The 25,848-nt window shown below is 41.0% G+C and overlaps 3 protein-coding genes across 5 annotated transcripts in view; 2 read left to right on the top strand and 1 right to left on the bottom strand.

Annotated features, from left to right (window-relative positions):
• MRPL48 (mitochondrial ribosomal protein L48) overlaps positions 1-9,915 on the top strand; it is a 52,185-nt gene extending 42,270 nt beyond the window's left edge. Inside the window, exons 6-8 of the mRNA XM_028158259.2 lie at positions 6,155-6,257; positions 8,529-8,618; positions 9,612-9,915. Of these exons, the coding sequence (XP_028014060.1) occupies positions 6,155-6,257; positions 8,529-8,618; positions 9,612-9,686 (268 nt within the window). The 3' untranslated portion in view covers positions 9,687-9,915. The remainder of the gene's footprint in view (positions 1-6,154; positions 6,258-8,528; positions 8,619-9,611) is intronic.
• Positions 9,916-16,680: 6,765 nt separating this feature from the next.
• LOC103293582 (cytochrome c oxidase assembly factor 4 homolog, mitochondrial) lies at positions 16,681-20,162 on the bottom strand. 3 transcript variants are annotated; one of them, XM_054725400.1, is made up of 3 exons: positions 20,045-20,162; positions 19,851-19,928; positions 16,681-17,539 (listed from the first exon to the last, which is right to left on the bottom strand). In XM_054725400.1, exon 3 carries the CDS (start codon positions 17,525-17,527, stop codon positions 17,273-17,275), a length of 255 nt encoding a protein of 84 aa, XP_054581375.1. In that variant the 5' UTR covers positions 17,528-17,539; positions 19,851-19,928; positions 20,045-20,162; the 3' UTR covers positions 16,681-17,272. The 3 variants fall into 3 exon arrangements, with proteins under 3 accessions (XP_054581375.1, XP_028014061.1, XP_054581376.1); XM_028158260.2 differs by lacking the exon at positions 19,851-19,928; XM_054725401.1 differs by lacking the exons at positions 19,851-19,928; positions 20,045-20,162 and adding an exon at positions 18,601-18,647.
• A 130-nt stretch (positions 20,163-20,292) lies between these two features.
• The window catches only part of PAAF1 (proteasomal ATPase associated factor 1), a 31,172-nt gene continuing 25,616 nt past the window's right edge, over positions 20,293-25,848 (top strand). The window contains exons 1-3 of the mRNA XM_054725436.1: positions 20,293-20,367; positions 22,032-22,072; positions 23,805-23,908. Of these exons, the coding sequence (XP_054581411.1) occupies positions 20,321-20,367; positions 22,032-22,072; positions 23,805-23,908 (192 nt within the window). The 5' untranslated portion in view covers positions 20,293-20,320. The remainder of the gene's footprint in view (positions 20,368-22,031; positions 22,073-23,804; positions 23,909-25,848) is intronic.

Raw genomic sequence — 25,848 nt, 5'->3', positions numbered from 1 at the left:
TTTTTGTGAGAACTTAAGTTTTCATTTCTCTAGGAGTATGATTGTGGGGTCAAATGGTTAAGTGTAATGTATGTTTAAATTTATAAGAAACAAATTGGCTATACCATTTTTTTCCTCATCAGCAACATGAGTTCCAGTTGTTCCACATCTCAAGTTTCTTTTTTAAATTAATTTTTTAAGTGTGCTGACTTAAAGAAAAATATTTAATAAATAATACTTTGGGTGGTTTGCCATTGTGACAAGGTAGTACATGGCACAATATATAGATATGGCAAAAATTATACTCCTTCTCACTTGACAGATATTAATATATTCTCATTGTACAGATGAAGAAACCAAGTCTCAGAATAGCCAAAAGTCACAGAATTAGTAAATTGCCTGGATCTAACCTAGTTCTGCCTGACTCCAGTATTTTTAATTCTATAGGGTCTTTTTAAAAAATATATATGTTTTTATTGATTTCAGATAAAGGAAGAGAGTGGGAGAGAGAAACATCGATGAGAGAGAAACATTGATCAGCTGCCTTCTTCATGCCCCCTACTGGGGATCAAGCCCACAACCAGGGCATGTGCCTGACTGGGAATTGGACCAGCAACCTCCTCGTGCATGGGACGATGCTCAACCAACTGAGCCACACCAGCCGGGCTATAGGGTCTTATTTTAAGTCATTAAGCCAAATATGAACTTTTGAACCTTTATAACTTAGAGTATAATTGTGCTAAATGTGCTATTTGGAAGATTGTATAATAAGGTGTGATTTTAGCTCTCACAGCAGATAGTACTTCAATTGTGTTAGGCCTAAAGATATGCTTTATCTATTTCTGATGCCCCAGAGAGTCAGTTGTTCTTTCAGCACTTGACACACACCTCTATCATGTCACTCCGTGCTTTTGGCTGTACTCATCTATTCATGTGTCAGCTCCTCTCCCACTGACTAGATGGGGACTGTGTTCTTTATTTCTTTAGCACCTAGACCAGGGCCTGCCTGCCACATGGGGAACATTAAGCCATTGTTGAGAGAATGACAGGTTCTTCAATATGACTATACAATCCAGTTGTATGGTATACATTTCCTAAAGTTTAATGACAGTGCTTTCAACTAATTGATTAAAACCTATTAATTGAGCCTTCTCTTGCTCATGTGGTAAGCACTGTACTAGGCATTTTAACTGGAGGATACTAAGATGAATGTTCCTGATTTCAGGGAGTATATGTACATATGTGTGTGCACACAGGCACACAGAGAAATATTTTAACATAATGTGGAAGGTGATAAGTGAAAGTTAAAGTACAATGCCAGTTCAAGAAGCAGGATAGTAAAACAGTTTAGAGCAATACCTCTCAAAGTAGCACTGCACGAAGGTATCAGAAGCTTATGCCAAAATGTGCATTCATGCTTTGCTTCCTTCATCAAAAAAGTCTTGCTATTGAAAAAAATGGTTGGCCGAATTAAATAGTGCGTTTAATGACTGTTGCATGTTCCTTATCTTTTCCTGAACTGATGCCAAGCAGTTTGCTCACCAGCAACTTGTCTCTGGACCACACTCTGAGTGACACATACCAATTCTGGAATCAAACTGCCTGATTTAAATTCTAGTTCTACCAGTTATTGGCAATATGGGAAATTCTGAACCTCAGTTACCTCTTCTGTATAAATGGGATGATAATTTTCTTATTTCTTTGAGTTCTGAAAATTAAATAAGATAGTATATGATAGCACTTAGCAGAGAATGACATATTGCAACATTCTAAATAATAATAATTAATGAAGAGATTTTTTTTTTTTTCCCAGCAGGCAGGGATTAGGGGTAGCTTCTCAGAGATTGTAGTAGCAAAGAAACATTAAATGTCATTTACACAATGTTATCTTACCTACAGTGAATCAACTCCCTGGAATAGTGTTTTAAATTTTCAGGACTTTTAAAAAGGTGCTGTTTTTAAAACCCAGCTGTAGCCCTAGCCGTTTTGGCTCAGTAGCTAGAGCGTCAGCCTGCAGACCGAAGGGTCCTAGGTACAATTCTGGTCAGGGGCATGTACTTTGGTTGTAGGCTCCTCCCCGGCCTGGGCCCTGGTCAGGGCTCACACAGGAGGCAACCAGTTGATATGCTTCTCTCACATCAACATTTCTCTCTTTCCCTCTCATTTCCACTCTCTAAAAATCAATGGAAAAATATCCTCGGGTGAGGATTAAAAAAATAAAATGAATAAAACCCAGCTGTGAAAAACTCTGGCTGTATTTGGGTAAAGGCAGGAAGGCAGTAGCATTGAGCTACCATCAGCCAGCCACTCTGAAAAGTACTTTTTTTGTATATTGTTACTTAATTCAAACAAGCATTTTGTACATAGTGAATCAAAGCTCAACTCTGGAGCCAAACCATCTAGGTTTTACTTGTGCTCTGCCACATTCTTTTTTTTCTTTTTTTTTTTTTATATATGTTTTTATTGATTTGAGAGAGAGAGGGAGGGCAGAGAGAGAGAAAAACATCAATTGGCTGCCGGTATATGCCCCCTCCTGGGGATTGAGCCTGAAACCCGGGCTTGTGCCTTGACTGGGAATTGAACCAGCTACCTTTTGGTGCATGGAACAACACTCAACCACCTGAGCTATACGAGCCAGGGCTACCATTGTCTGACACTGGGCAGTTTACTACTTAACCTCTTTGTGTCTTAGTTTCCTCATCTATGAAATGGAGTTAAAGTACCTACCTAAAAGGCTATAGTAAAAATTAAGGGAGTTGATATATTTAAAGTGCTTACAACAGTTCCCAGCAACTCTTAGCTGCTATTATTATTATTATTATTTATTTATTAATTAATTATTAAAGTTTACTTGTAGTCATATACTTAATAAATGGCAAGATCTGGATTTGAACCCACTTTTTCCCCCTCCAAATTCTCGATTCCTCCTAACTAGTACTCCACACAGCTTTCATTGTGATGTTCCTCGAATGGAAGTAAGATGTTACTCCCATGAGTAAATTCCTCCCATGGTTTCCCATTCCCTTAAGATCAAATTAAAGGTCCTCACATGGCTTATACCAAGTGCCCCAGGGTGTCTGGGCTTGCCTCTCTGGCTTTAACTCATACTTCCTTCTCCCTTTCCCTCCAATTACACTAGCTTTGCTTTTGTCCCTTGTTACCCAAGGACCTTTGCATATGCTCTCCAGAGCTTATAATAGTCTTTCCCCTTCACCTAACTCCTGCTTTTTCCTTAGGTTTCATCTTGAATGTCACTTCTTTAGAGAAACTCAGTAAGTTAGTTTCTATATTATATACTTAGTAGAAGTGAAGGTTACATAACTTCCCTTTCATAGCAGTCATTCCTTATCCTTGTAATTACTTGACTTTTATTAGTCTTCCTTATTAGACTCTAAGATCCTTAAGGCAAGGATTGTTTCTGGCTCCATCAGCAGTTTGTCTAATAATCCTAAGACCTTGCCTAGTACCTGACACATAGTAGGCAATGAATAAATATTCGTGGATTTGGACTGAGTTCCAATAGGCATGGGCATGATTCCTAGAACAGCAAACTGAATGATTTTTTTTTTTTTTTTGCCTTTTTTGACTCTTTGCTCCAAATAGCACAGTGCATAAAGAGACATTTATTTTCAGCAACTCACTCTATGCATTGATTGAGGTTTTCAGACCACTGTATGGTTAGGCATTCTCACTGCCCAGCTTTTCAGAGATGAAATAATTTTTTCTTTTGATTTTCATTTCATCATGATCCATTTTCCTCTGGGGTGCGGGGAGTGCTTTGACCTTGAGGTGGAATTGGGCAAAGGAGCAGTATGCTGGCTTTTGTTCTATAAATGGTCTGCTCTGCTATAGCTGCAACTAACCTAGAAGAGGAGAGGAAGGGGTCTCTCATGCAGGCCCCTTAATTTGCCTGCCTCCCTTGCTGAGCAGCTGCCTGGAGTGATGGAAATGTGACTCATCTGGGAGCAGCTTCCAAGCCTAAAGCTGATCCTAGCCCCTGTGCTCTTTGGAGAGTAACAGCATCACTCAGCACCTCTCTGAAAAGGCTACTCTTATTTTTTTGTTTATTGTTTAAAATGGAGGTATATCTCATACATAGTGGAGTCCACAGATTCTAAGTCCCCTAGCACCCCAGCCAGCTCCCTTCTGCCCTGTCTTAGGCAGTATTCCCAAAAGGCAGCATTATTTTATCATGATAAGTTGACTCTTGAAATTCAGTTACTGTATTTCATTTCTTCCCTTCTGTTTTTACTATTGATTACATCTGAAAAGTACAGAAACTAATAGAAAATTATACTCTTACTACTCAAAGGCCCATTCTACTTTAATGACCAGCGTTCCCAGTATTTCCTTATCAAACTATGTCTGGTTTTTCTGTTGGTTCTCTTTGAGAGCTTCTCATGCCTCCTTGCCTTGAGATAACTGCTGCACTCTTGGGGGCAAACACCTCTGTTCATTCTTTACATCTTGATACTACTTCATTTGTGAACCTTCCCTGACCCCACTTCTCTTCCTCTTGTCCCTATAATATTTGGTACATCCCTGTTGTTGTCTTTGTCTTACTGTGGTGAAGATGTTCATCTACTTACCTGTCTGTCCAAAACACTCTTAGTGAATGAACTCCTTTAAAGCACAGGCTACATAATGCCCACCAGAGTGCCTAGGACAGAGGAGGCTCTCAGTAAGTGTTTATTAAATGAATGGATAAATAAATAAACAAATCAATGAAATCTTGGCAAAATAAGTGTTGAAGAATAAAATGTATGCTCAGCAGGAATGGACAACTCCCTTTAGTCTTATCTGCAGAATGTCAAAAAGGAAAAATAGCATGTTTTACATTCCCGAAAGCTTTTACATAGTTATTTTACTTGATCTTCCATAACAACTCTATGAATGTGTCATTTTATTTTATACATGGGTACTATCAAATTTGAATTGGAAGAGGAAAGCAGAGATTGTGCTGAAAAGTGGGAGGGGATGTTATTTAGGGAGGCTGCCTGGAAGAATTTGCAATACCTAGCATTTACTCACTGTTCATAGAGCAAGGGAATTGGCATTTGTAGGCACAGCATACCAGGCAAATAATAACTAGTTTAATCATTTAATCATTGCAACAGCCCTATAACTAGTTATTATTATCCTCATTTTAGAGCTGAAGAATCTGAGTCTCAGAAAGCTGAGTTAATTTGTCCAAGGTCAAATAGGTAATAAGTAGCAGAGCCAACATTTAAATCTAGGACTGACTGTCATGTCTCTAATCAATTTTCCATTACACCAAACGTCCTTTTGTAGCAGTCCATCTGTAGAGGACCATGCCCCCCTGCTATTAATTAATGAAGCTTTTTGTGGCATGAAAATTCAGAAATTCTGTTATTATTCCATTTGTCTTTAGTTTGATGAACCATATTTCTGTTTAGCCATCAGTCCTATCATACCTAATCTTCACAGTACTCTATTGATATAGGTCTAGATTGTAATCCTCTTCTCAGAGGGGGAGTGATTGGCCTTAGTAAATATTGCTAATAAGTGGCAGGGCCAACATTTGACCCCAAGTCCAGTGCTCTTCCCACTGTAGCATGTAGATCTGCTGAAGCTGATTATAGTGAGCACAGACTCTACAGTGGTTCTCAACTAGGGGACATTGAACAATGTCTGGAGATCATTTTGATTGTCACCACTTGGGGGGTACTACTGGCATCTAGTAGAGAGAGCTTAGGGATATGTAGGCCAGCCCCCCACAACAAAATGAATTTTCTGGTCTAAGATAGTGCTAAGGTTGAGAAATCCTGCTCTAAAACATTTGGGTTTCAGGCCTCATTTCTCTAGAAGAGGGGAAATATCCAAAGTTATCCAAAGCACACCTAGTGATTCTTTTAGAATTGGCTATTCTTTAGTAGCAGCAAATACTTATTAATCACCAGGTATTATTCAGAGTGTTATATTAGGCAAGATTGGGGATGCAGAAAAGTAGTAGACACCTCTGTCACTTCAGGAAGTTTAGAGACTTCTGGAGGAGGCTTAAGAGGATCTTATTACTTTGCCCTGGCTGCAAATAACAGCCCTAGATTCCAGGAGCTCTGCATGCACTAGTGGCTGTACTCAAGGACTCTCCTGACTGAAGAGGTGCTGCTGGCTTAAGGGGACCCTCTCCATAGCTGACTCTTTCTTCCCACAGTTATGCGATGCCCACCAAAACCATGGAGGTGCTGCAGCTACCGGAGCAGGGCAGCAAAATGTTTGTGGACGCAGTTCTTACCATCCATGAGCGAGTGGTTCAGGTAAGTATTCTGGGAGAAACTTGAAATGTACTTGCCTCTCTTGGTTCTTCTCTCTGTACATTTTTTCCTCCTTCTACCATGCCTGTCTCTTCCTCTAGCCTGCCCCTTGAATGATGATGTTCTGCAGGTTTCCGTTCTTGATCCCTCCATCTCTCCTTATGTAATACTTTTCCTCTATGCAATCTCATTCATTCCCCCGATCTTAGTAACCGTCATTATATATCGACAATGCCTAGAGCTCCAGTCTTGATCTCTAGGTCGAGCTTCAAATCTGACATCCATTTGTCTACTGGACTTTTCCACGGGGATGTTCCACAGGTGCCCTGCACTCAGTACTTATAAATTGTAGAGGAACTGTTCCTCGGTCTCTAGAATCTTCTTCACCTTTGAGCCTAATGCTTGATCCTTCTTTGCTCTCTGATATCCATTCATTCACCAAATTCTAAAGCTTCTACCCCCAAAAATCTTTTAGATTCATCAGCTTTGCTTTACTTTCATATCATGTCATTTTCCTGCTTAAAACCCCTCAGTTACTAGCTCTAGCAGTGCTTCTCTGTCATTTTATTGCAGAGACAGATGGGTGACAACCACACTATCATGAAAGTGCCCAGAGCTGTTATTAAAAATTCACAGTTAACATTACCCCCATTTTTTACATCTTTATTGAGAGTTTTATTCCCATGCAATACAATTTACCCACTTAAAATGTACAATTAAATGGGTTTTAATATATTCAGAATTATGTAACCATCAATCACCCCAGTCAATATTAGAACATTTTCATCAACCCCAAAAGAAACTCTGAACCCATTAGCAGTCATTCCTCTTCCCCATTCCACTGATTCCTAGCAACCACTAATCTAATTTCTGCCTTTATGGTTTTACCTCTTCTGGATATTTCATTTAAATAGAATTGTACAATATATGGTCTTTATGTCCAATTTCTTTCACTTAGCATACTGTTTTCAAGGTTGTAGCATGTATCATTACTTCCTTCCTTTTTATTGCCAAAAGAGGGGGGGAGGAGAGGTAGGGAGGGAGGGAAAGAGGGAGGGAGGGAGGGAAGGAAGGAGGGAGGGAAGGAAGGAGGGAGGGAGGGAGGGAGGGAGGGAGGGAGGGAGGGAGGGAGAGAGAGAGAGAGAGAGGGAGAGAGAAACATCAATTGGCCAATGGATATCACTTCTTTTTTATCCACTTAAGAAACATGTCAGCAAGGTAATGAATGTTAAGGCAGTAATACCTTAAATCTATGTTAATTTTTAAAATAATTAAAGTACTTAAAATCTTCGGTTCTTTAAATATTGTAAGAAATAAATTATTTGAGATATATCTTATGACAGATCTAACTTGCCACTGAGGGCCGTAGGATCAAATTTGAACTCTTTAGATTAGCATCTAACTGCCTTCATTATTCTCTTGCTTTTCTTCATACCCCATTCATTCCAGCTACACATGGAACTAATTTTAATTCCCTAGTACTGTGCTGTGCCTCCACATTTTACTGAATATTGCTTCCTCTGCCTTGAAACTCCCACTACTATTGAATTCTTCCAGTTTACTCCTGTTTTTCTCCACTCCATTCAGCAGCTTTCTTTGACCTCCCCTGATTAATTTAGGTATGTACTTCTCTAGAGGGTTTCTGTAGCCCCTTCATACCCTTCTACCACATTTCTGATTCACCTCTGAATTCTCAGCACAGCGTCTGACACCAGTCAGGTCCTGGTCTGAATGGGTTAACTTGAGTTGACTCAGAAAGTCATCCTGGATTTGATAACTTCTTTGGTCCAGTTATGACATCCATTGCCTACAAGAGCAGATATTGGACATGACCTTCTCAGCAAGGAGACACCCTGGCAGAAAGCAAGAGAAATCCTGTAGAGACTGGGCTCTGAAACCATCTCTGGGTGATAATCCTTCACCCAAGGCGGCCATCTAGCTCTGCTAGAGCTGACAGTTGAGCCCATGCCATGTCTCCCACTCACCTAGCTTTCAGCACCTCTTTTCCTTTTTTTGTTAATCCTCACCCGAGGATATTTTCTCCATTGATTTTTTTAGAGAGAATGGAAGTGGGGGGAGAAACCCAGAGAGAGGTACATCGACTGGTTGCCTCCCACACACACCCTGACTAGGGCCGGGGATCAAGCCTGCCATCATAGTATGTGCCCTTGACTGGAATCAAACCTGAGACCCTTCAGTCTGCAGGCCGACGATCTAACCACTGAGCAACCGTTTAGGGCTCAGCCTCTCTCTTAGAGTATCTTTCTTTTGCAGATAAGCGGTTTGAGTGCTACATTTGCAGAGATTTTCTTGGAAATAATCCAAAGCAATCTTCCTGAAGGACTCAAATTGTCAGTGAAGGAGGTAGGTGCTAGTTTGAGAAGAGTCCCCTGGTGGCCCACCTGTGCTCAAACTATCTAGACTGTGTGGCTTTAGAAACAATAAAGAAATGTGGATAATTTAGCCCAGATAATAATCAGGAAAGGTGTGCAGGTTGGTATTACTGTGATCATTATTCTGGCTCTTCAGGGATGATGCTTTATGGACCACAAGCTGAAATCCATCACAGCATCCTGATGTTAGGTATGAGTCCATCACACCTCAAAATTCTCCCCCTCAGGCAGTTGTATAGCAGAAAGAGCATCATTTAAGATCACATACAGTATAACTAATCAGAACACAAATAGGGAAATGTATTTTATAGAAAAAGTTCTTGGATCTTTGAAACTTAACTGTACTCTCACTGCATATATTCAGTAAAGAATATCAGTCAGAAGGAAGTTTGCCATGGAGAACTTGGAATACATTAGGAACTTTAGCCTAAAGACTGAGTATTTGGGTCTTGTTGCCAAGATGATCCTTATTATGACACAGATATATTGGGTCATCTTAGACTGATGCCATTTGCTTCATGCAGCTCCCTTGTTCTGAGTCCATGCTTGTTAAACCTTTGCTTATTACTATAGATCTGTATAGAGGGAGAAAATGTGATGGTCATGTAGATTTGAAATAATCCAGTCCTGCACCTGTTATTTCCTATTGTTAATGGGTAATTTTGGCATTTTCTCTTTTTATAAGTGCTTCTATTGTGATACTTACAGAGTTTTTACATTAGTTCTTTATAATCTGTCTTCTGTCACCAAACCATATGTTCATTTAAGGCAGGGAGGAAGTCCAATTCAGCTTTGAATCCATAGTACCTAATACAAGTCTGGTACATAATCGATACGCAATAAAGCTAGTTGAGTTCTGATGCATTCTCTACAGAGGTGGTAGGTGGATCCTTTTTTGATGCTGTGCATATTTGAGTAATTGAAAGCTCTGCAGTAATTCCCACTTATTTTTTCTTCTCCCCAGCACTCTGAAGAAGACTTCAAGGGAAGGTTCAAAGCTCGGCCAGAACTGGAAGAACTGATAGCCAAGTTGAACTAGCTCATTGCAGGCAGGCTCTTTCATGCCAGCACTGGTGATATTGAGTGTCCAGGGGAAGAGCTCTCCGAGTGGTCAAAGTTAAGCAGGTGACCCTGACTCTTAGATAGAAGTGTCCATCCTCACAGCCAGGAATGCGTCCTCTCCTCTGTGGAGGAATGCTTGCCAATTGTCGCCACTTTCCTTTGAGCCAACCCTAGGTATCTTCCATCTAATAAAAATTTGCTGCTGATGGGTGTGTTTTATTTTTTTAAAGTAATTTATTGAGGTGAAATTCACATACCACAAAACTAACCATTTTAAAGTGAATAATTACATTCACAATGTTGTGCAAGCACCACCTCTATCTAGTTCCCAAACCTCATTGCCTGTTTTTGTTATGAAAGTTTATTGAAACAGAGCCATGCTCATTCATTTATATATAATTTATGGCTGCTTTCACACTACAGTGGCAGAGTTGAGTAGTAGTAACAAACTGTAGAGCTAAAACATTTATGTGGCCCTTTATAAAAACAGTCAAACCCTGATCTAAGTCATTGGTACTCCAACTTAAGTGTGCATGAGGATGACCTGGAGGGCTTTTTAAAACACAAATTGCTAGATTCTACCTCCAGAATTTCTGATTTAGTAATTTGAGTGAGGGCCTAGAATTTGCATTTCTTACAAGTTTCCAGGTGATGCTGGTGCTAAGGGACCCCAGTGTTTTCCTATTCTGAGCATCAATGCATTCGTTTTTCTGTAGATAACAGCTATCATTTATTCAGCTAGACCCTGGGCTAGGTACTATATTAGCTCTGAAACTTATACCAGTTTTTAGGGTGTATATGAGTGTGTATGTGGATGGGTATCTGTGTGTGTGTGAATATATCTCACATTTGTTGAGCTTTTGTAAGTACTATGTACTATATACAGATTATCCTTGAGGTTGATGGTATTATCTCAATTTTATAGATGGAAAAACTGAGTTTTGGAGAGATGAAGTGACTTTCCCTGGTCACACAGTTAATAGTGCAGACCCCTCTCTCCTATATCCCACTACTTCTCTGAGATACTTCTCTGTGGGAACTCAGAGCATTCTTAGCATTTAAAAAAAATTTATTGAATATATTGGGTTGACACTGGTTAATAAAATTATGTTTACAGTGTACAATTCTATAATACATCATCTGTATATTGTATTGTATGTTCACCACCCAAAAAGTCTCCATCATCATTTATCCCCTTTACCCTCTTCTACCTGTCCCCACCCCCCCTTTCCCTCTCATAATCACTATACTGTTGTGTCTATGAGGTTTTTTGTTTTTTTTCTTCTTAATCCCTTCAACTATTTCACCCAGACCCCCAACTCCCCTCCCCTCTGACAGCTGTCAGTTTGTTCTCTGTATCTATGAGTCTGTTTCTATTTTGTTTGTTTATTTTATTCATTATATTCCACATATAAGTGAAACCATATGATATTTGTCTTTCTCTGACTGGCTTATTTCACTTAGCATAATACTTTCCAGGTCCATTTATGCTGTTGCAAAAGGTTAGGTTTCCTTTCTTTTTATGGCCAAGTAGTATTTCATTGTGTAAATGTACCACCGCTTTTTAAAATATATATATTTTTATTGATTTTTAGAGGGAGAGAGAGATAGAAACATCAGTGATGAGAATCACTGATCGACTGCCTCCAGCATGCCCCACACTGGGGATCAAACCTGCAACCCAGACATGTGCCCCGACCAGGAATCCAACCGTGACCTCCTGGTTCATAGGTCGACACTCAAGCACTGAGCAACACCAGCTGGGCTGAACCACCACTTTTTTTTAATATATATATATTTTTATTGATTTCAGAGAGGAAGAAAAAGAGAGAAACATCAATGATGAGAGAGAATCATTGATTGGCTGCCTCTTGCATACCTCCCACTGGGGATCGAGCCCACAACCCAGGCATATGACCTCCTGGTTCATAGGTCGATGCTCAACCACTGAGCCATGCCGGCTGAGTTAAGCTGATAATTTTGTATGGCCCGAGAGTGATGTCTTAAATACCTAAATGGCCCTTGGCAGAAAAAAAGTTCCCCATCCCTGCTCTAGACTGAGGCCAGAGGGAAATGGACCTTTCCAAGATCAAATGGCAATGAAATCAAATGGGGTGTATGTTTCCTGCCTCTAGGATGAAGTCTCCTTCCCTGAGACAACCTATTATAAAGAGGTAGACAAACCTGGCTATTCCAACGTTTCTACATTTATTAGTTTTGAGGCCTCAGGTGAGTTATTTTCATCTCATTAAACCAGTTTTCTAATCTGTAGATGGAGATAATTCTCTTTTAGGAGTTTGAGATAATGTACATACATAATGAGCTAGCAAGCGATCAGTAAATGTTAGGTTACCTTCCCTTCTAAACTTCTTCAGCATACTTTTTTGAAATATTTTTTCCCCATTAAGATATAACATATATAGTGAAACACAGATTTTAAATGTATATTTGACCAGTCTTAAAAATGCAGCCACCCATGAAAACTATACTTCTATCAAGATAAAGAATATTGTGGCTGGTGTGTTCCTTTACATTCTTTCATTTTTCCCCAGAAGTAACCAGTAATCTCATTTCTATTGCCATAGATTGGTTTGGTCTCTCTAGCTAGTACTATTTAAATATCACCCAGTATGTAGCCTTTTGTGTCTTACTACATTAATTTACCCTAATGTTTTATCTATGTTGTTGCATGTATCAATAGTTCACTCCTTCAGCATACTTCTGTTTTGAATACCTCAGTCAGGGTTAAACTATAGCCTGCCTAGTACTGCTGTAAAGACTAGGGGGGTAGGCAGGAGGGAAGAGAGAGAAGGTCAATGGATTAGGAAATCAAAATAGCTGGGTTTTAGTTTTGGCTCTATCAATACATAACCTTTGGGATAATCTGTTTTGGTCTTCATTTTACAGATGAGTTAACTGGTGTAGGAAGGAAAGAGACTTGTCCAAGGTTACCCAGTTAACCATGGTCAGCCAGGGATAGCCCCAGGTCATTCAATTCCTGGTTCAGTACACACTGAGATTGTTAGAAATGGATTTCTTTGTAGATCAGTAATTTTCAAGAAGGACCTGGGGTCAAATGGGGAGTTTTACTAGTTATGGCTATTAGGTTCCTCAGCTTTGTTAGTCCCTTTCCTCTGGCTGAGGATACCTTATTTCCCCCACCAGAGCTGTAAATTGCCCACTGTGGATCCTGAAAGGGTGTTTTAGTTGCAGAGAAAGAAATGAAATCTGGATATTTTGGCCATTCAGACACCACAGCAATGCTGAGATCCCTGGTTCCCACGGTTTCTGGAATGTAAAGTGTACTTAAAGGAAGGAAAGCTCTCAGAGTATGCATTGGGCATGTCTAAAACTAGACCTGCTGCAAAGACACTGCAGACGGGGGTGGCCAATGTGTCTCATGCTTGTTTCACATGTAGTATTTTGATCTCTTTGTGCCATTTTTATCTCCAAATGTCTGATATCCCCGGAAATCTAAAATGATTCATTTAGTTCTTATAACGCCCCATGGAATAACTTTCATTCTCAGACATTTCAGGTTTAGGGAATCAGCTCACTATTTAGACAAAATATCCAGGCTCTGAAGAAAGAAAAGTCTGGCAATTGTACCTGAGGGAGTGAAAGTGGGAGGAGTATCTTATTACTCATCTAGTAAAACACAGTACAGTGCACCTTTCCACTGAACACAGGCCAAGTCCACAGCCAAGGACCTTGCAGGGAAGAGCCAAATCATGAGTCTGTCCTAGGCCTACCCAAGGGGGGACAGCCAGCTAAGAGGTCTCTCTATTTATCCCTTGACACCAAGCCTCTCTGCAGGGGTAGGTGTAGATTGTATAGGGACAGGCACGGACCACCTTAAACTCTAGCTCCATAGTTGTGGGCTGTAGAGCTGAGACAAAAAAACAAGCAAAAACACCATACCAATCTATAACACTGTGGGCAACCTGCACTGGTTAATTTCCTTTTGTAAAGCACTAAAAAAAGTACAGCAATATTTACATAGTAAATATGGTTACTTACTGTGTAAGCATCATACCAGGCACCAGATGCTTGTGAAAGAGCAGAGCAGAAAACAGCATAGGCTCTAGAACAAGACACACTTGGAGTCTGATCCTCAATCTGACCTGTATTTCCTCCTCTGAAAAGGTGAGTTAATGGAGTGTTATGAGGGATTAAAATGAGATAATGTAAAAAAATAAAATAAAAATGAGATAATGTAACTCAGGATAGTGACTAGCACACAAGAAAAATGACAATAATAGCTAACATTTAGTGATTACTAAGTACCAGACACTGTTTCTAAGCTCTTTACAGTAAGTCCTTACTTAATGTCAATAGGTTTTTCGACTTTAAGCGAAACGATGTATAATGAAACGAATTTTACTATATAGTAGGCTAATTGATGTAGAGAGTTAAATTCCTACCATTTCTCCTCATAACAAAATGACAGTGAAAGAAACGACTTTAGCCGAAACCGGTTTGGCTCAGTGGATAGAGCATCGGCCAGTGGACTCAAGGGTCCCAGGTTCGATTCCGGTCAAGGGCATGTACCTTGGTTTCGGGCACATCCCCAGTAGGGGGTGTACAAGAGGCAACTGATCGATGTTTCTCTCTCATCGATGTTTCTAACTCTCTATCCCTCTCTCTTCCTCTCTGTAAAAAATTAGTAAAATATATTAAAAGAAAAAAAAGAAACGACTTTAATCAAAGACTTTCTGTACCAATATTAACTCATTCTTTCTACAACCCTATAAGGAAAGCCTACATTTATTAGTGGTGAGGCCTATGTGAAAGGCATTATAACTATATATATATATATATTTTTTTTTTATTGACTTTCTACAGAGAGGAAGAGAGAGGATCAGAGAGTCAGAAACATCGATGAGAGAGAAACATCGATCAGCTGCCTCTTGCACACCCCCTACTGGGGATGTGCCCGCAACCAAGGTACATGCCCCTGACCGGAATCGAACCCGGGACCCTTGAGTCCGCAGGCCGACGCTCTATCCACTGAGCCAAACCGGCCTCGGCATAACTATATTTTTATAGAAGAAAAAACGGAGCCTGAGATGGTAAGTAATTTGCGCCAAATCACCCAGCTAGTAAGTGGCATAGTGGGATTTGAAAGCATATCACAGGGAATGAGAGCACAGACTCTGGAACCAGACAGCCTGGGTTAAATGCTCCATAAATATTAGTTAATAGTCCAATAAATGCTAACAATATTTTTACTTATATATTATCTCATTTAATTCTTTTAGTACGTCTATTAACCTTTTGCACTTGGATGTCGAGTGTGACTCGACACGGTTAGCATCGGTAGCAGCTCGAGAAAAAAGCAAGCGAGTGCAAAGGGTTAAATAGGATTTATCTTCATTTACTTGAGGAAAAAGGTTTAAGCACCCTTTGCCAAAATACATTGTTACCCATCCAGCATTAGCTCTGTTATAGCTATAATCCTCCAAAACTTGTTACCTCCACATAGCTGATTTGGAGGTCCTTTCACCCATCCTCTCTGCTAGAAGCATTATAAAAACTTGGATTTTTGCCAAGAGGATCAGATAATACAACTTTTTAAAATCTGCATTTGTCTTACTACCAGTGATGCAGAATATATTTACATTTTCCTATTGTGGGGGTATACTTATTTTTAATTTTTTAAATGCTTTTTATTGATTTTAGAGAGAGAGGAAGAGGGCTAGAGATAGAAATATTGCTGAAAGAGAAACATCGATTGACTGCCTTCTACGTGCCCTCACGTCCCAGGCATGTGCCCTGACCAGAATTGAACTGGCGACCTCCTAGTTCATGGGTCAATCAATGCTCAACCACTGAGCCACACTGGCTGGGCTGTGGAGGTATATTTAACTGTTCACTTTTCAACTGGGATGTTTGCTTTTTTTATAAAATATATTTCGTTATTGATTTCAGAGAGGAAGGGAGGAGAGATAGAAACATCAATGATGAGAGAGAATCATTGATCGGCTGCCTCCTGCATGCCCCCTACTGGGGATCAAGCCCACAACCCAGGCATGTGCCGTTGGCTGGAATCGAACCTGGGACCCTTCAGTCCGCAGGCTGATGCTCTATCCACTGAGCCAAGCCGGCTAGGGCTGTTTGCTTTTTCTTATTGAATTCTAGATACTTTTTGCTACAGATGGTAATCCTTCCTGTTATATATGTTACAAATTGGTAATATCTACTTTATCTTTAAAGGTTCAACTCAACTAAATCCCTTCTCTTTTTGAGATTCTTGCTGAAAACCCCAGTCCCTAGTACTCCTTCTAATGACCCATAGCACTTAGCACAGATTCATCTCTCTCTCTCTCTCCAGCCCCTTCTGCTTGAAGGCTGAAATTGGATTTTATTGTTCTTTAAACCGGTATTCCTATTTTCTCCCCTCTTTTCTCTTTCTCTCCTCCCCAAACACCAACATACAAAGGTAGTGTTAGGTGCTACTGTACTTCAGATTTATGCTTCTAATTTATATAGATATAAAATATGATATGTGATACACATACACAAGAAATATTACTGATGATGATGACAGCATATGTCCCTTTGCACAGGACACTCTGCCTTACAGGGCTAGGCAGAAAGTAACAGAATGAGCAATATAATTCCATGGAAACAAAATGAGAAGTGGTGGCAATTTATGAGCCAGAGAATACAACCACCTAAAAGAAACCATATTTAGCTCCAGCAAATTGTTGTCAAGTAGGAATATAAGCTCCATGTTGACAGCTTCTCTATTTTTCAAAAGCGGAAAAATCTGTGTTTTATGTTAAATGTACTTTTTAAACGTCAAGCCAACATTGTGTGTGTGTTTGGTTGGGAGTGTGTTGAGGTCAGACTCTACATCTGTTAATTCAATAGACTCTGGCATGTGAGAGTCACTCAGTGTGTTTTTTTCTCCACATTTGCTTTCTTCCTTCTATTAGATCAAATGAAACATCCAGAACAACTTATGAAAGATAAAGTCATTTATATAATTGTCAGGAATTATTTAGTTGTTCCAGTGTTGTTTTATTTGTCTCTCAAACTAGACACGAAGGCAAAGATCATATTATTTATCACATCAGTTTCCAACAGTGCCTGGCATGTGAGGTCTGAGGAAAACTGGCTATTGTTGAACCAATGACTGAATAAATGAAGACATACTAGGTAACCATTTACCTTTAGATTGTGAATTTACTTCTAAAATTCAATGTCCATGTAATTAGCTCAGTACTTGGCACACTGACCCAAGATGTAGGGTAGAGGACATGGACAATGGTGTGATGAAGGTGGGGGGAGAAGGGGAGTAGGGTGGAAGGGATCAATGGGGGATAAAAGGAAAACATCTGTAATACTTTCAACAATAAAGATTTTTAAACAAATAAAATATATGACAGGTCTTTCTTTATGACAGTCATGTCCAAGCCCATGGCTGCCTGGCTCTCAACCCCAACCCCAAAGACTATCCCGGAGTTTTATACCTTTTGGCCCACACTTCCACTGTTTAGGATTTGTCTGGGTGCTAGTTTCTGCAGGCCATCCTCTGGGGATGGATGGTTTGGGGGCTCAGCTGTGGGTACTGTCTTGCTCTTTCCTCCTCTGCAGCTCTTCTCGCCGCCTTGCCTGCTGTTCACTCATGCAGTCCTTGAAGGCCTGCACCTGTGGCTGGCACTGTCGCCAGTCCTGGTGCTGGGCCATGCACTCCTGCACTGCATAGTGGGAAGCAGCACAGCCCGAGCGGGAGATCAGCTGGTCCAGGGGGTCCTCTTCCTCACCCTCCTTCTTCACCTGACGGGCCCAAGTATGTCCTTGAGTTGACATCTTTGGGAATCTCTAGACATCAATGGAGGCAAGGTTAGAGTAGGAACATGATTATGTATGGGATTCCTCTATTATAAACTAGAGGTGTGGTGCATGAAATTCGTGCACGGTGTTTGTGGGGGTCCTTCAGCCCGACCTGCACCCTCTCCAATCCAGGACCCCTCCGGGGATGTCCACAGGGATCGGGCCTAAACTGGCAGTTGGACATCCCTCTCACAATCCGGGACCTCTGGCTCCTAACCGTTCACCTGCCTGCCTGCCTACCTGATCCCCCTAACTGCTCTCCCCTGCTGGCCTAACCCCCTAACTGCCCTCCCCTGCCGACCTGGTTGCCCCTAACTGCCCTCCCCTGCTGGTCTGGTCACCCCCCGCCACCGTGGTTTTGTCGGGAAGGATGTCCGGAAGACGTCTGGTCTAATTAGCATATTACCCTTTTATTAGTATAGATAACACTGACCACTGCACTGTTATAGCCTATTTATGCATATGTCTCTCTTTGGAGACTAAGCTACTTGAGGACAGATAATGGGCCTGATTCAACTTGGTGTCCTCAGCACTAGGCCTGGCAGAGCGCAGGCCTACAAATGGTTTGAACTAAATGGAATGAGATAAAGTATGCTTAGAACAACAATAAGCTGGAATGGATTCTGCTAATGGAATTTGAATTAGGTGAAATGTCACCTTTCTGGAGAAGCTATCTCTGATTCACCCCAAAAGAATCTCTCTTCTTTTCTAATATCAGTGTTATTCTATGGCTGAAGAAGAACAAAGTTTAATACTTGGGGAAATACCCAAGAATGTGTAGGGTTTGACAAATGGGAAGAATGGAGTTGTGTGGCTGTAACATACAGTATGTAGTGGCCAGGGCAAGAGAGGAGTCTGTGAGCTGAGTACTTAATGTGAGGTGTATTTGCCCAAACTTCTTCCCAAGATCATCTTCTTCAGAACACCAAGTAGAAGGTAGTATACAGCCCTGACGGGTTTGGCTCAGTGGATAGAGCGTCAGCCTGCGGACTGAAGGGTCCCAAGTTCGATTCCGGTCAAGGGCATGTACCTTGGTTGCGAGCACCTACCCAGTGGGAAGTGTGCAGGAGGCAGCTGATCGATGTTTCTAACTCTCTATCCCTCTCCCTTCCTCTCTGTAAAAAATTAATAAAATATATATTTTTTAAAAAAGAAGGTAGCATACAGAAAGAACTTAAGAAAGACTTGAGGAGAAATTATCTCAGCCTTAGTACAAATTTCACCATGACAGGCTATAAAGAAACTAGAACTGCTTAATGCCTTCCCTGTGTCTCTCTGGCTTATTTGACAAATGATCATTGAGCACCTGTCATGTGCCAGGCATATTCTAGAGCTGAGGACAGAGGAGTGACCAGAGATACAGTTCCTGCCTTCACGGAACTTACAGTCTAGACAAGTAAACAGGCAGTTTACTGTACACTGTGTACGGACAGCTCAGGTTCGGGACACAGCGGAGTGATACCTAATCCAGACAGGGATAGAGGAACTGATTTGTAAACTGACACTTGAAGAATGAGTAGGAATTAGCCAGAGATGGAAAGGAAGAAGACCCCTATCAATGAAGGGGTGGGGGGGCCTGTTGGAAAGAGAATTTGACTCATGGGAAGAAGGGGAAGTTCTGTGTGACTGGAGAATAGAGTATGAGGAGAAAACAAAACAAATGAAACTGGCAAGATGAGAAAGTATCTGATCACAGCCAGGCCTTGTGAGCCATGTTAGGGCGTTGAGAGGGCAATGGGGACGTGACCAGAAGGGTTTAAGCAACGCCACAGCCCTCCAGAAAACTCATTTGCTGTGGGGCAGTATAACCTGAGGAAGGTGAAAACGGGCTTTGAAACAGACTTGGGTTGGAAACTAGCTTCTTCACTGATGTACTGGGTGACTTTAAGCAAATCACTTCATAATTTCTCTTGAAAAATAAGAGATGATATATACCCTCACCGGCCTGCTAAAGACTACATGAGATCACGCCCGAAGAGTTCAATAATGATCGTCCCTATTACGGCACGTGTTTCCTCTTCTTAAATCCACTGTGAGCTCTTTAAAGGCGAGGAGCAAACCTTAGCGCAAACACGGGGGGAAGAAAAGTGCCTTCAATCCCAAGCCAAGAAACCCGGGTTCGAATACAGGCAACGCTTTACCACGCCATCTTTTTCAGTTTCGTCCTTACGGTAATATATAAGTCACAGAATGACTGTAAGCATTAATTTAACACAATGATGCCAAATGCTTGGGCTACAGCGGGACTCAGGAAATGCTACCTTACTCTTTCCCCCACCACATCCCTGCCTCCGTCTACCTTGGAGCAACAAGAGGAAGGCCCTTGCTCAGAGACCAGGGCAGGCTAGATGGTCGGTAGCTGGAACGGGAAGCCGGTCTGGATTGGGAAGGCATGGAAGGAATGGTGAAGCAGAGGCATCCAGGCGGCCCTGCGCCCTCGTAGTGCCCGTCACGCTTCGCCGAGCAAGGACGCGCGCGGCAGGCGGTGCTCACCGAAAAGGCGGACAAGAGGACCTGAACGCGCGCCCCGGCGCGTCCGTTTTGACCGCAGCTGGAACTCTTCCGAGCCTCCGGCCGGGAACCAGCCTCTGTGAGGAGCGCGCGCGCGCGTGGGAAGCGGGCGGAGAGGACGGAGAGGGAAGTCCCACCGCGCATTTTCATTGGTGGCCTCTCGGTGTGGGTCCCGCCCTCCGCACTGGCCACAGGCCTTTCGGAGGAGCCACTTCCGGGAAAGAGCGGAAGAGGCGGGTTGGTGGAGGTGTGGTCAAGATGGCGGCGCCTTTGAGGATTCAGAGCGACTGGGCCCAAGCCCTCAGGTGAATCCAATCGTAGAACCGGGACAAAGGAGGCGGGTAGTGATTGCGGTCTTTTCGCTGAGACCCATGCCCGACCCAGGATAAACATTAGGAGTTACCGCATCAGTTGTTGAGGGAGCACTGGGTCTAGAAAGAAGTCTCAAACCCACATGGCCATTGTTTTTCATTCTCAGAAGAGCTATCCTGAGGCTAAGGGGTCACATAAGCGTTGTGAGATTCCAGCATCAGAACGAGGATCAATGAGTTGGAGAGAAAGACAGGACAACTGGGAAGCAGGGGGCCCAGATATTTATTGATCGTCAGCTATTTGCGAAAGTCCCAGCACTCGCCACCACCACATTGTCTTTGAGTGTGTTTGTCATATTGGACAATTGTGTTCAGTAAACCATGTAGCACCAACCAGGTCCAGACGCCGACCTAGAATAGATGCTGTTCAGATGCAGTTCAGATGTGTCCTCTACACTGAAGGGGTGGTTCCTGCCCTCGAGCTGACAGTTTAATGGGGAATGCACAGCAAACCGTTCATTTATTTAACAAATATTTATTTCTCTAGCACCGGGATGAGGCCTCCATTATATGCATGAATGGCAACTATTATTACTAATAAGGTTTTTCAAATTGAAACAGTGGTGAAGATGAATAACATGCCTGCATTTAAGAAACACTAGTGCCGAAACCGGTTTGGCTCAGTGGATAGAGCGTCAGCCTGCGGACTGAAGGGTCCCAGGTTCCATTCCGGTCAAGGGCATGTACCTTGGTTGCGGGCACATCCCCGGTAGGGGGTGTGCAGGAGGCAGCTGATCGATGTTTCTAACTCTCTATCTCTCTCCCTTCCTCTCTGTAAAAAATCAATAAAATATATTTAAAGAAAGAAAAGAAACGTACTAGTACACCTTACTAAGTGGTCTAAAATAAAATAACACATTACTTACTGCAACACAGAATATGTGATAAATAATAAAGGAAGAACACTAACATTTATTGAGGGCCACTAGGTGCCTATGAAAGAATGCAGGATCAGAATCAGAGGAAGAAACTTGCCCAAGATTGTGCAGCAAATAAGTGATAGAGAGATGCTGGCAACCTAAAGCCTACGCCCTTTCCCTGTACCCTAGGTGAGATATTGATTTAAATGGTTGGGGAGGTGCATTCTAGAACATGAAAAAAGTCTGTAAGGTGGTAGAACACAGACCTTCTATACTAGTCAGGTTTCAGTTCCTGCTTCATAGCTAGGTGACCTTGGGCAAGTCATTTCTCTCTGAGCTTCAGGTTTTTTTTCTATCTTTAACATGGAAATAATAAAAGATATCTTGTTAATTTGTGAAGATTAATAATGCTATATGCAAAGTGTCTTGCACAGGGCCTGGCTTACAGTAATCCCCCCCAATGATCGAAATGTAATATATTCTTTATTTTTCAAAGCTGTGCAGCTATTAATGAATAATAAAATTCCATTATATGCATTAAACACTTAATCCACAAATATTTCTTCAACAAGTAAACAAAGCTTGTCTTAGAATAATCTATGCCTGGATGAGATGTTAGACTAGATCATGTCTGTGTACTATGGCCAAACTGAAAATTATGCTATCTTTCTCCCCTTGCATCAGTGGCATCCTTTTCAATGTTGAGTGAGCCTAATGAGGCTTTGTCTTTCTTCATAGGAAGGATGAAGGGGAGGCCTGGCTGAGCTGTCACCCCCCAGGTAATATCCTTAAATCTGTACGCATTCCCTTTAGAGGAAGAGAAAGCTATCGCCGAAGAAAGCTTCTTACTTTCTCCTGGCCGAGAGTCCTTGCACAGTACTCATGGAATGGGACAAAAAAACAGAATTCCTCAATCCTATTTTTGCGGCATATTTCTGAACTAGCATTTCATGCCACTTCCTTACCAAAAGCTTCTTCACTAGATCTTCTCTAGTCCAAACTTCTACCCTAGATTGTGAGTTCCTCTATTAACGTCCTTCAGCTACCTTTTCCATGATGGTTGTAACCAAACTAGTATGTTAATTGATGACTCCTTTCTCCTTGTTCTTTCTTTTGTTCTTGACACGCCCCCTCCCTGACTTGGAGTTTCCTTTCCCTTATCTTCTGCCTAGTCCTGTCTTTCTTCCAAAGACTCACCCTCTCTAGGAAGCCCCCGACTCTGTGAATCCTGACGGTTTTTACTTTCCTCGTACTCTTAGAATTTTAGTTTCGTACCAATAGTTATTTGCTGAATAATTTATAGCAACCTGCTAGTTTCTGAACTCTAGGACTTCACAGTCTAGTGGGAGGTCAGAAATGTAAAACAGTGTATTATGGGCTGTTATAGAAGTGTGTATATACATATATATATATATGCTATAAAATAAAAGGCTCATATGCAAATTGTCCCCTTGGGAGTTCCACCAACCAGGAGTTCGACCACTCGCTATGACGTGCGTGACCACCAGGGAGCGGCGCGGAACAAAGGAAGGCCCCAGCTGGCAGCCAGGGGAAGGAAGGCCCCAGCTGGCAGCTGGAAGGCCCTGATCGCCAGCCAGGCCTAGGGCCCCTACCCATGCACGAATTTCTGCACTATATACATATGTGTGTGTGTGTGTGTGTGTGTGTGTGTGTGTGTGAGTGTGTGTATATGTATATGTATAATGTGTATATATACATGTATATGGTGCAGAAAGGAACTAGAAAATGTTTTTAACTCCATTCTACCATCTACATATGTTTGCGTAGGATAATATCTTATTTAGCCCATATCACTGCAAAAGCAGTGTTCTACTTAAGTACATTTTCCAGATTAATGAAGCTTAGCTCCTTTTTTTTTTTTTTTTTTGAAGCTTACCTCTTTACTATGTATTATATGTATACTAGAGGCCTGGTGCATGAAATTTGTGCATGGGTAGGGTCCCTAGGCCTGGCTGGTGATCAGGGCCAATCAGGTTCCCCACCTCCCTGCCTCCTTCTTCCCTCGCTCCCTCAGAGCCCCGCCACCGCCACTGATCACCTGCCATGTTCCACGCCGCCTGCTGGTGTTCAGCACACATCATAGTGAGCAATCGAACTCCTGGTAGAACTGAGGTGACACTTTGCATATTAGCCTTTTATATATAGAGATACTGTGGATAAACACATACATTCACATTGATCTTCACCTTTCATCCTGGAAGAATGCCATTTCACAGCCAGTAAAACTTAGGTTTAGATCACATTGGTAGCTTTCTCTACAAATAGTACATTGTATCTCGAAATCTTTGTCTCTAGTTTTTAGCCTTTGAGTATATTTCTCCCAAATTAGCTTAGCTTAGGCTAGTATTCTTTCCACTTTGCCTCATGTTTTTCTTTCATTAACCAATATCCTACCATCTATACTAGTACAGTTGCCTGAATTGGGTCTTCAAGGAGAAAAATGTTAAATTCTTCTTATTTTTTGAAACATTCTTCTTTCGTGCTATATAGGGAAACCAACTTTGTATGGCAGCCTAACTTGTCAAGGAATTGGCCTCGATGGTATCCCAGAGATTACAGCTTCGGAAGGATTTATTGTGAATGAAATAAGCAAGGTAGGTTTTTATGTCTTCTAGATGGCACCATGTTCATATATATGGTAGTACCTATACATCTACTTTAAATATTTATACTGTTATCTGTGTATCAGTATCATCTCCATGTCATTTGTACAACAATCACAGTTTTTACTGCCTTTGAATGTCAAATTTTTTTTTGTAATTACATATACATTTAGATGTAATAAAACTTCCTCTTCCCTTATATCAGTGCTTTCCAATAGATAAATAATGTGAGCCACATATATAATTTTAAATTTTCTAGTAGCCTAAAAGAAACAAGTGAAATTAATTTTAATAATATATTTTATTTAACTTTCATCTATCATGCATATTGCCAATATTTTCCAGAAGTTCTGTATCCTCAAATTTTTTAAAATTTTATTTATTTATTTCAGAGAGAGAGAGGAAAGGAAAGAGAGAAACATTGATTTGTTGTTCCACTTATTTATGCATGTATTGGTTGCTTCTTGTACATGCCCTAACTGGGAATCAAACCCGCAAACTTGGCATATTGGGATGATGCTCTAACCAACTGAGTTATCCGGCCAGGGCCAACATTCTTAATTTATATTCTATAAAGATCCCCTGTGGGATGTGGTTGAAAATGTATATATATGAATGTGTTCTGTTTTTTTTTGGGGGGGGGGGCTTTGTTTAGCCCAATATATCTAAAACATTTCTATCTGTAATTAATGAAATTATTTTTTTGAAATATATTTTTATTGATTTCAGAGAGGAAGGTAGAGGGAGAGAGAGATAGAAACATCAATGATGAGAGAGAATCGTTGATAAGCTGCCTCCTACAGCTGGTTCATAGGTCATAGGTCGACAGTCAACCATTGAGCCACACCAGCTTGGCATAGACTCTAATTTTCTTATTGGAAATACTTGATGATGTGTTTAGGTTTAAAAATTTTCAGTTGAAAATATAGGTTCACATACTTTAAAAGTTTTCTAATAACTGAATCAACTATTAATTTTTAAATTAAAGTTTAAATAAAAATTAAAAATGCAGTTCCTCATATGTATTGGCCATATTTTAAGTGTTCAGTAACCTTATATGGCTAGTATCTACCTTATTATATGGCAGAGCATTATAATATGTCTGGCTAGGGCTTGATGAAGACCTAGGGCAACCTTTTGAGCTTGGTGTGTCAGACTTTGCCAAAAAACTGAGCATAACTCGGGTAGTGTGTCACTTTGAGGAAAAAAACATTATTTCGCAAATGTTTCATCCTCAGGAGCAGCAAATGTTTCATCCTCGGCATGCGGCCGCTGAGGCGGCCGCGTGTCATCAGAAATGGCTACGCGTGTCAGTGCTGACACGCGTGTCATAGGTTCGCCATCACTGACCTAGGCCTTCACCAAGTACTTAATAGTTTTTCTCATTGGTCTTTGAGAACCCATGATCTGACTTTCTTTACTCATTCTGATGGCTGGTGTCAGTATGCTCTGGTGAGATGGGTAAACTCTTTTTTATTTTTTTTTATGTAATTAAACTATTTTAGTTGTAAAACATTTCTGGTATATTGACATGAATAGAAAATACATTATTTTTTTACATAAGATGTTTAGCAAATGTTCATTCATTACCCTCTATGCAAGGTGATAGGCTACATGTTATTATATATCTTATATTTGTTTTTTATAGACAGCTATGGAACTGTAGAAAGTATCAGAAGATCTGAGTCCAGCTCATAGTTAACTCTGACACTTACTAGCAATATGATTTTGGACAGGCTCATAGACAGACAACAGTAAGGTGATTACCAGAGGGATGTAGAAGAGGGTAAAGGGGGATAAATGATGACAGAAGGAGACTTGACTTAGGGTGGTGAACATGCAGTGCAATATACAAATGGTATATTATATAGAATTATACACCCGAAACCTATATAATTTTATTAATCAATGTCACACCAATAAATTCAAAT

This window comes from Eptesicus fuscus, chromosome 13 (assembly GCF_027574615.1).
Source record: "Eptesicus fuscus isolate TK198812 chromosome 13, DD_ASM_mEF_20220401, whole genome shotgun sequence".
In the NCBI taxonomy this organism is placed as follows: domain Eukaryota; kingdom Metazoa; phylum Chordata; class Mammalia; order Chiroptera; family Vespertilionidae; genus Eptesicus; species Eptesicus fuscus.
The sequence above is the reverse complement of the archived record's forward strand: the minus strand, read 5'-3'. Positions and strand labels throughout refer to the sequence as shown.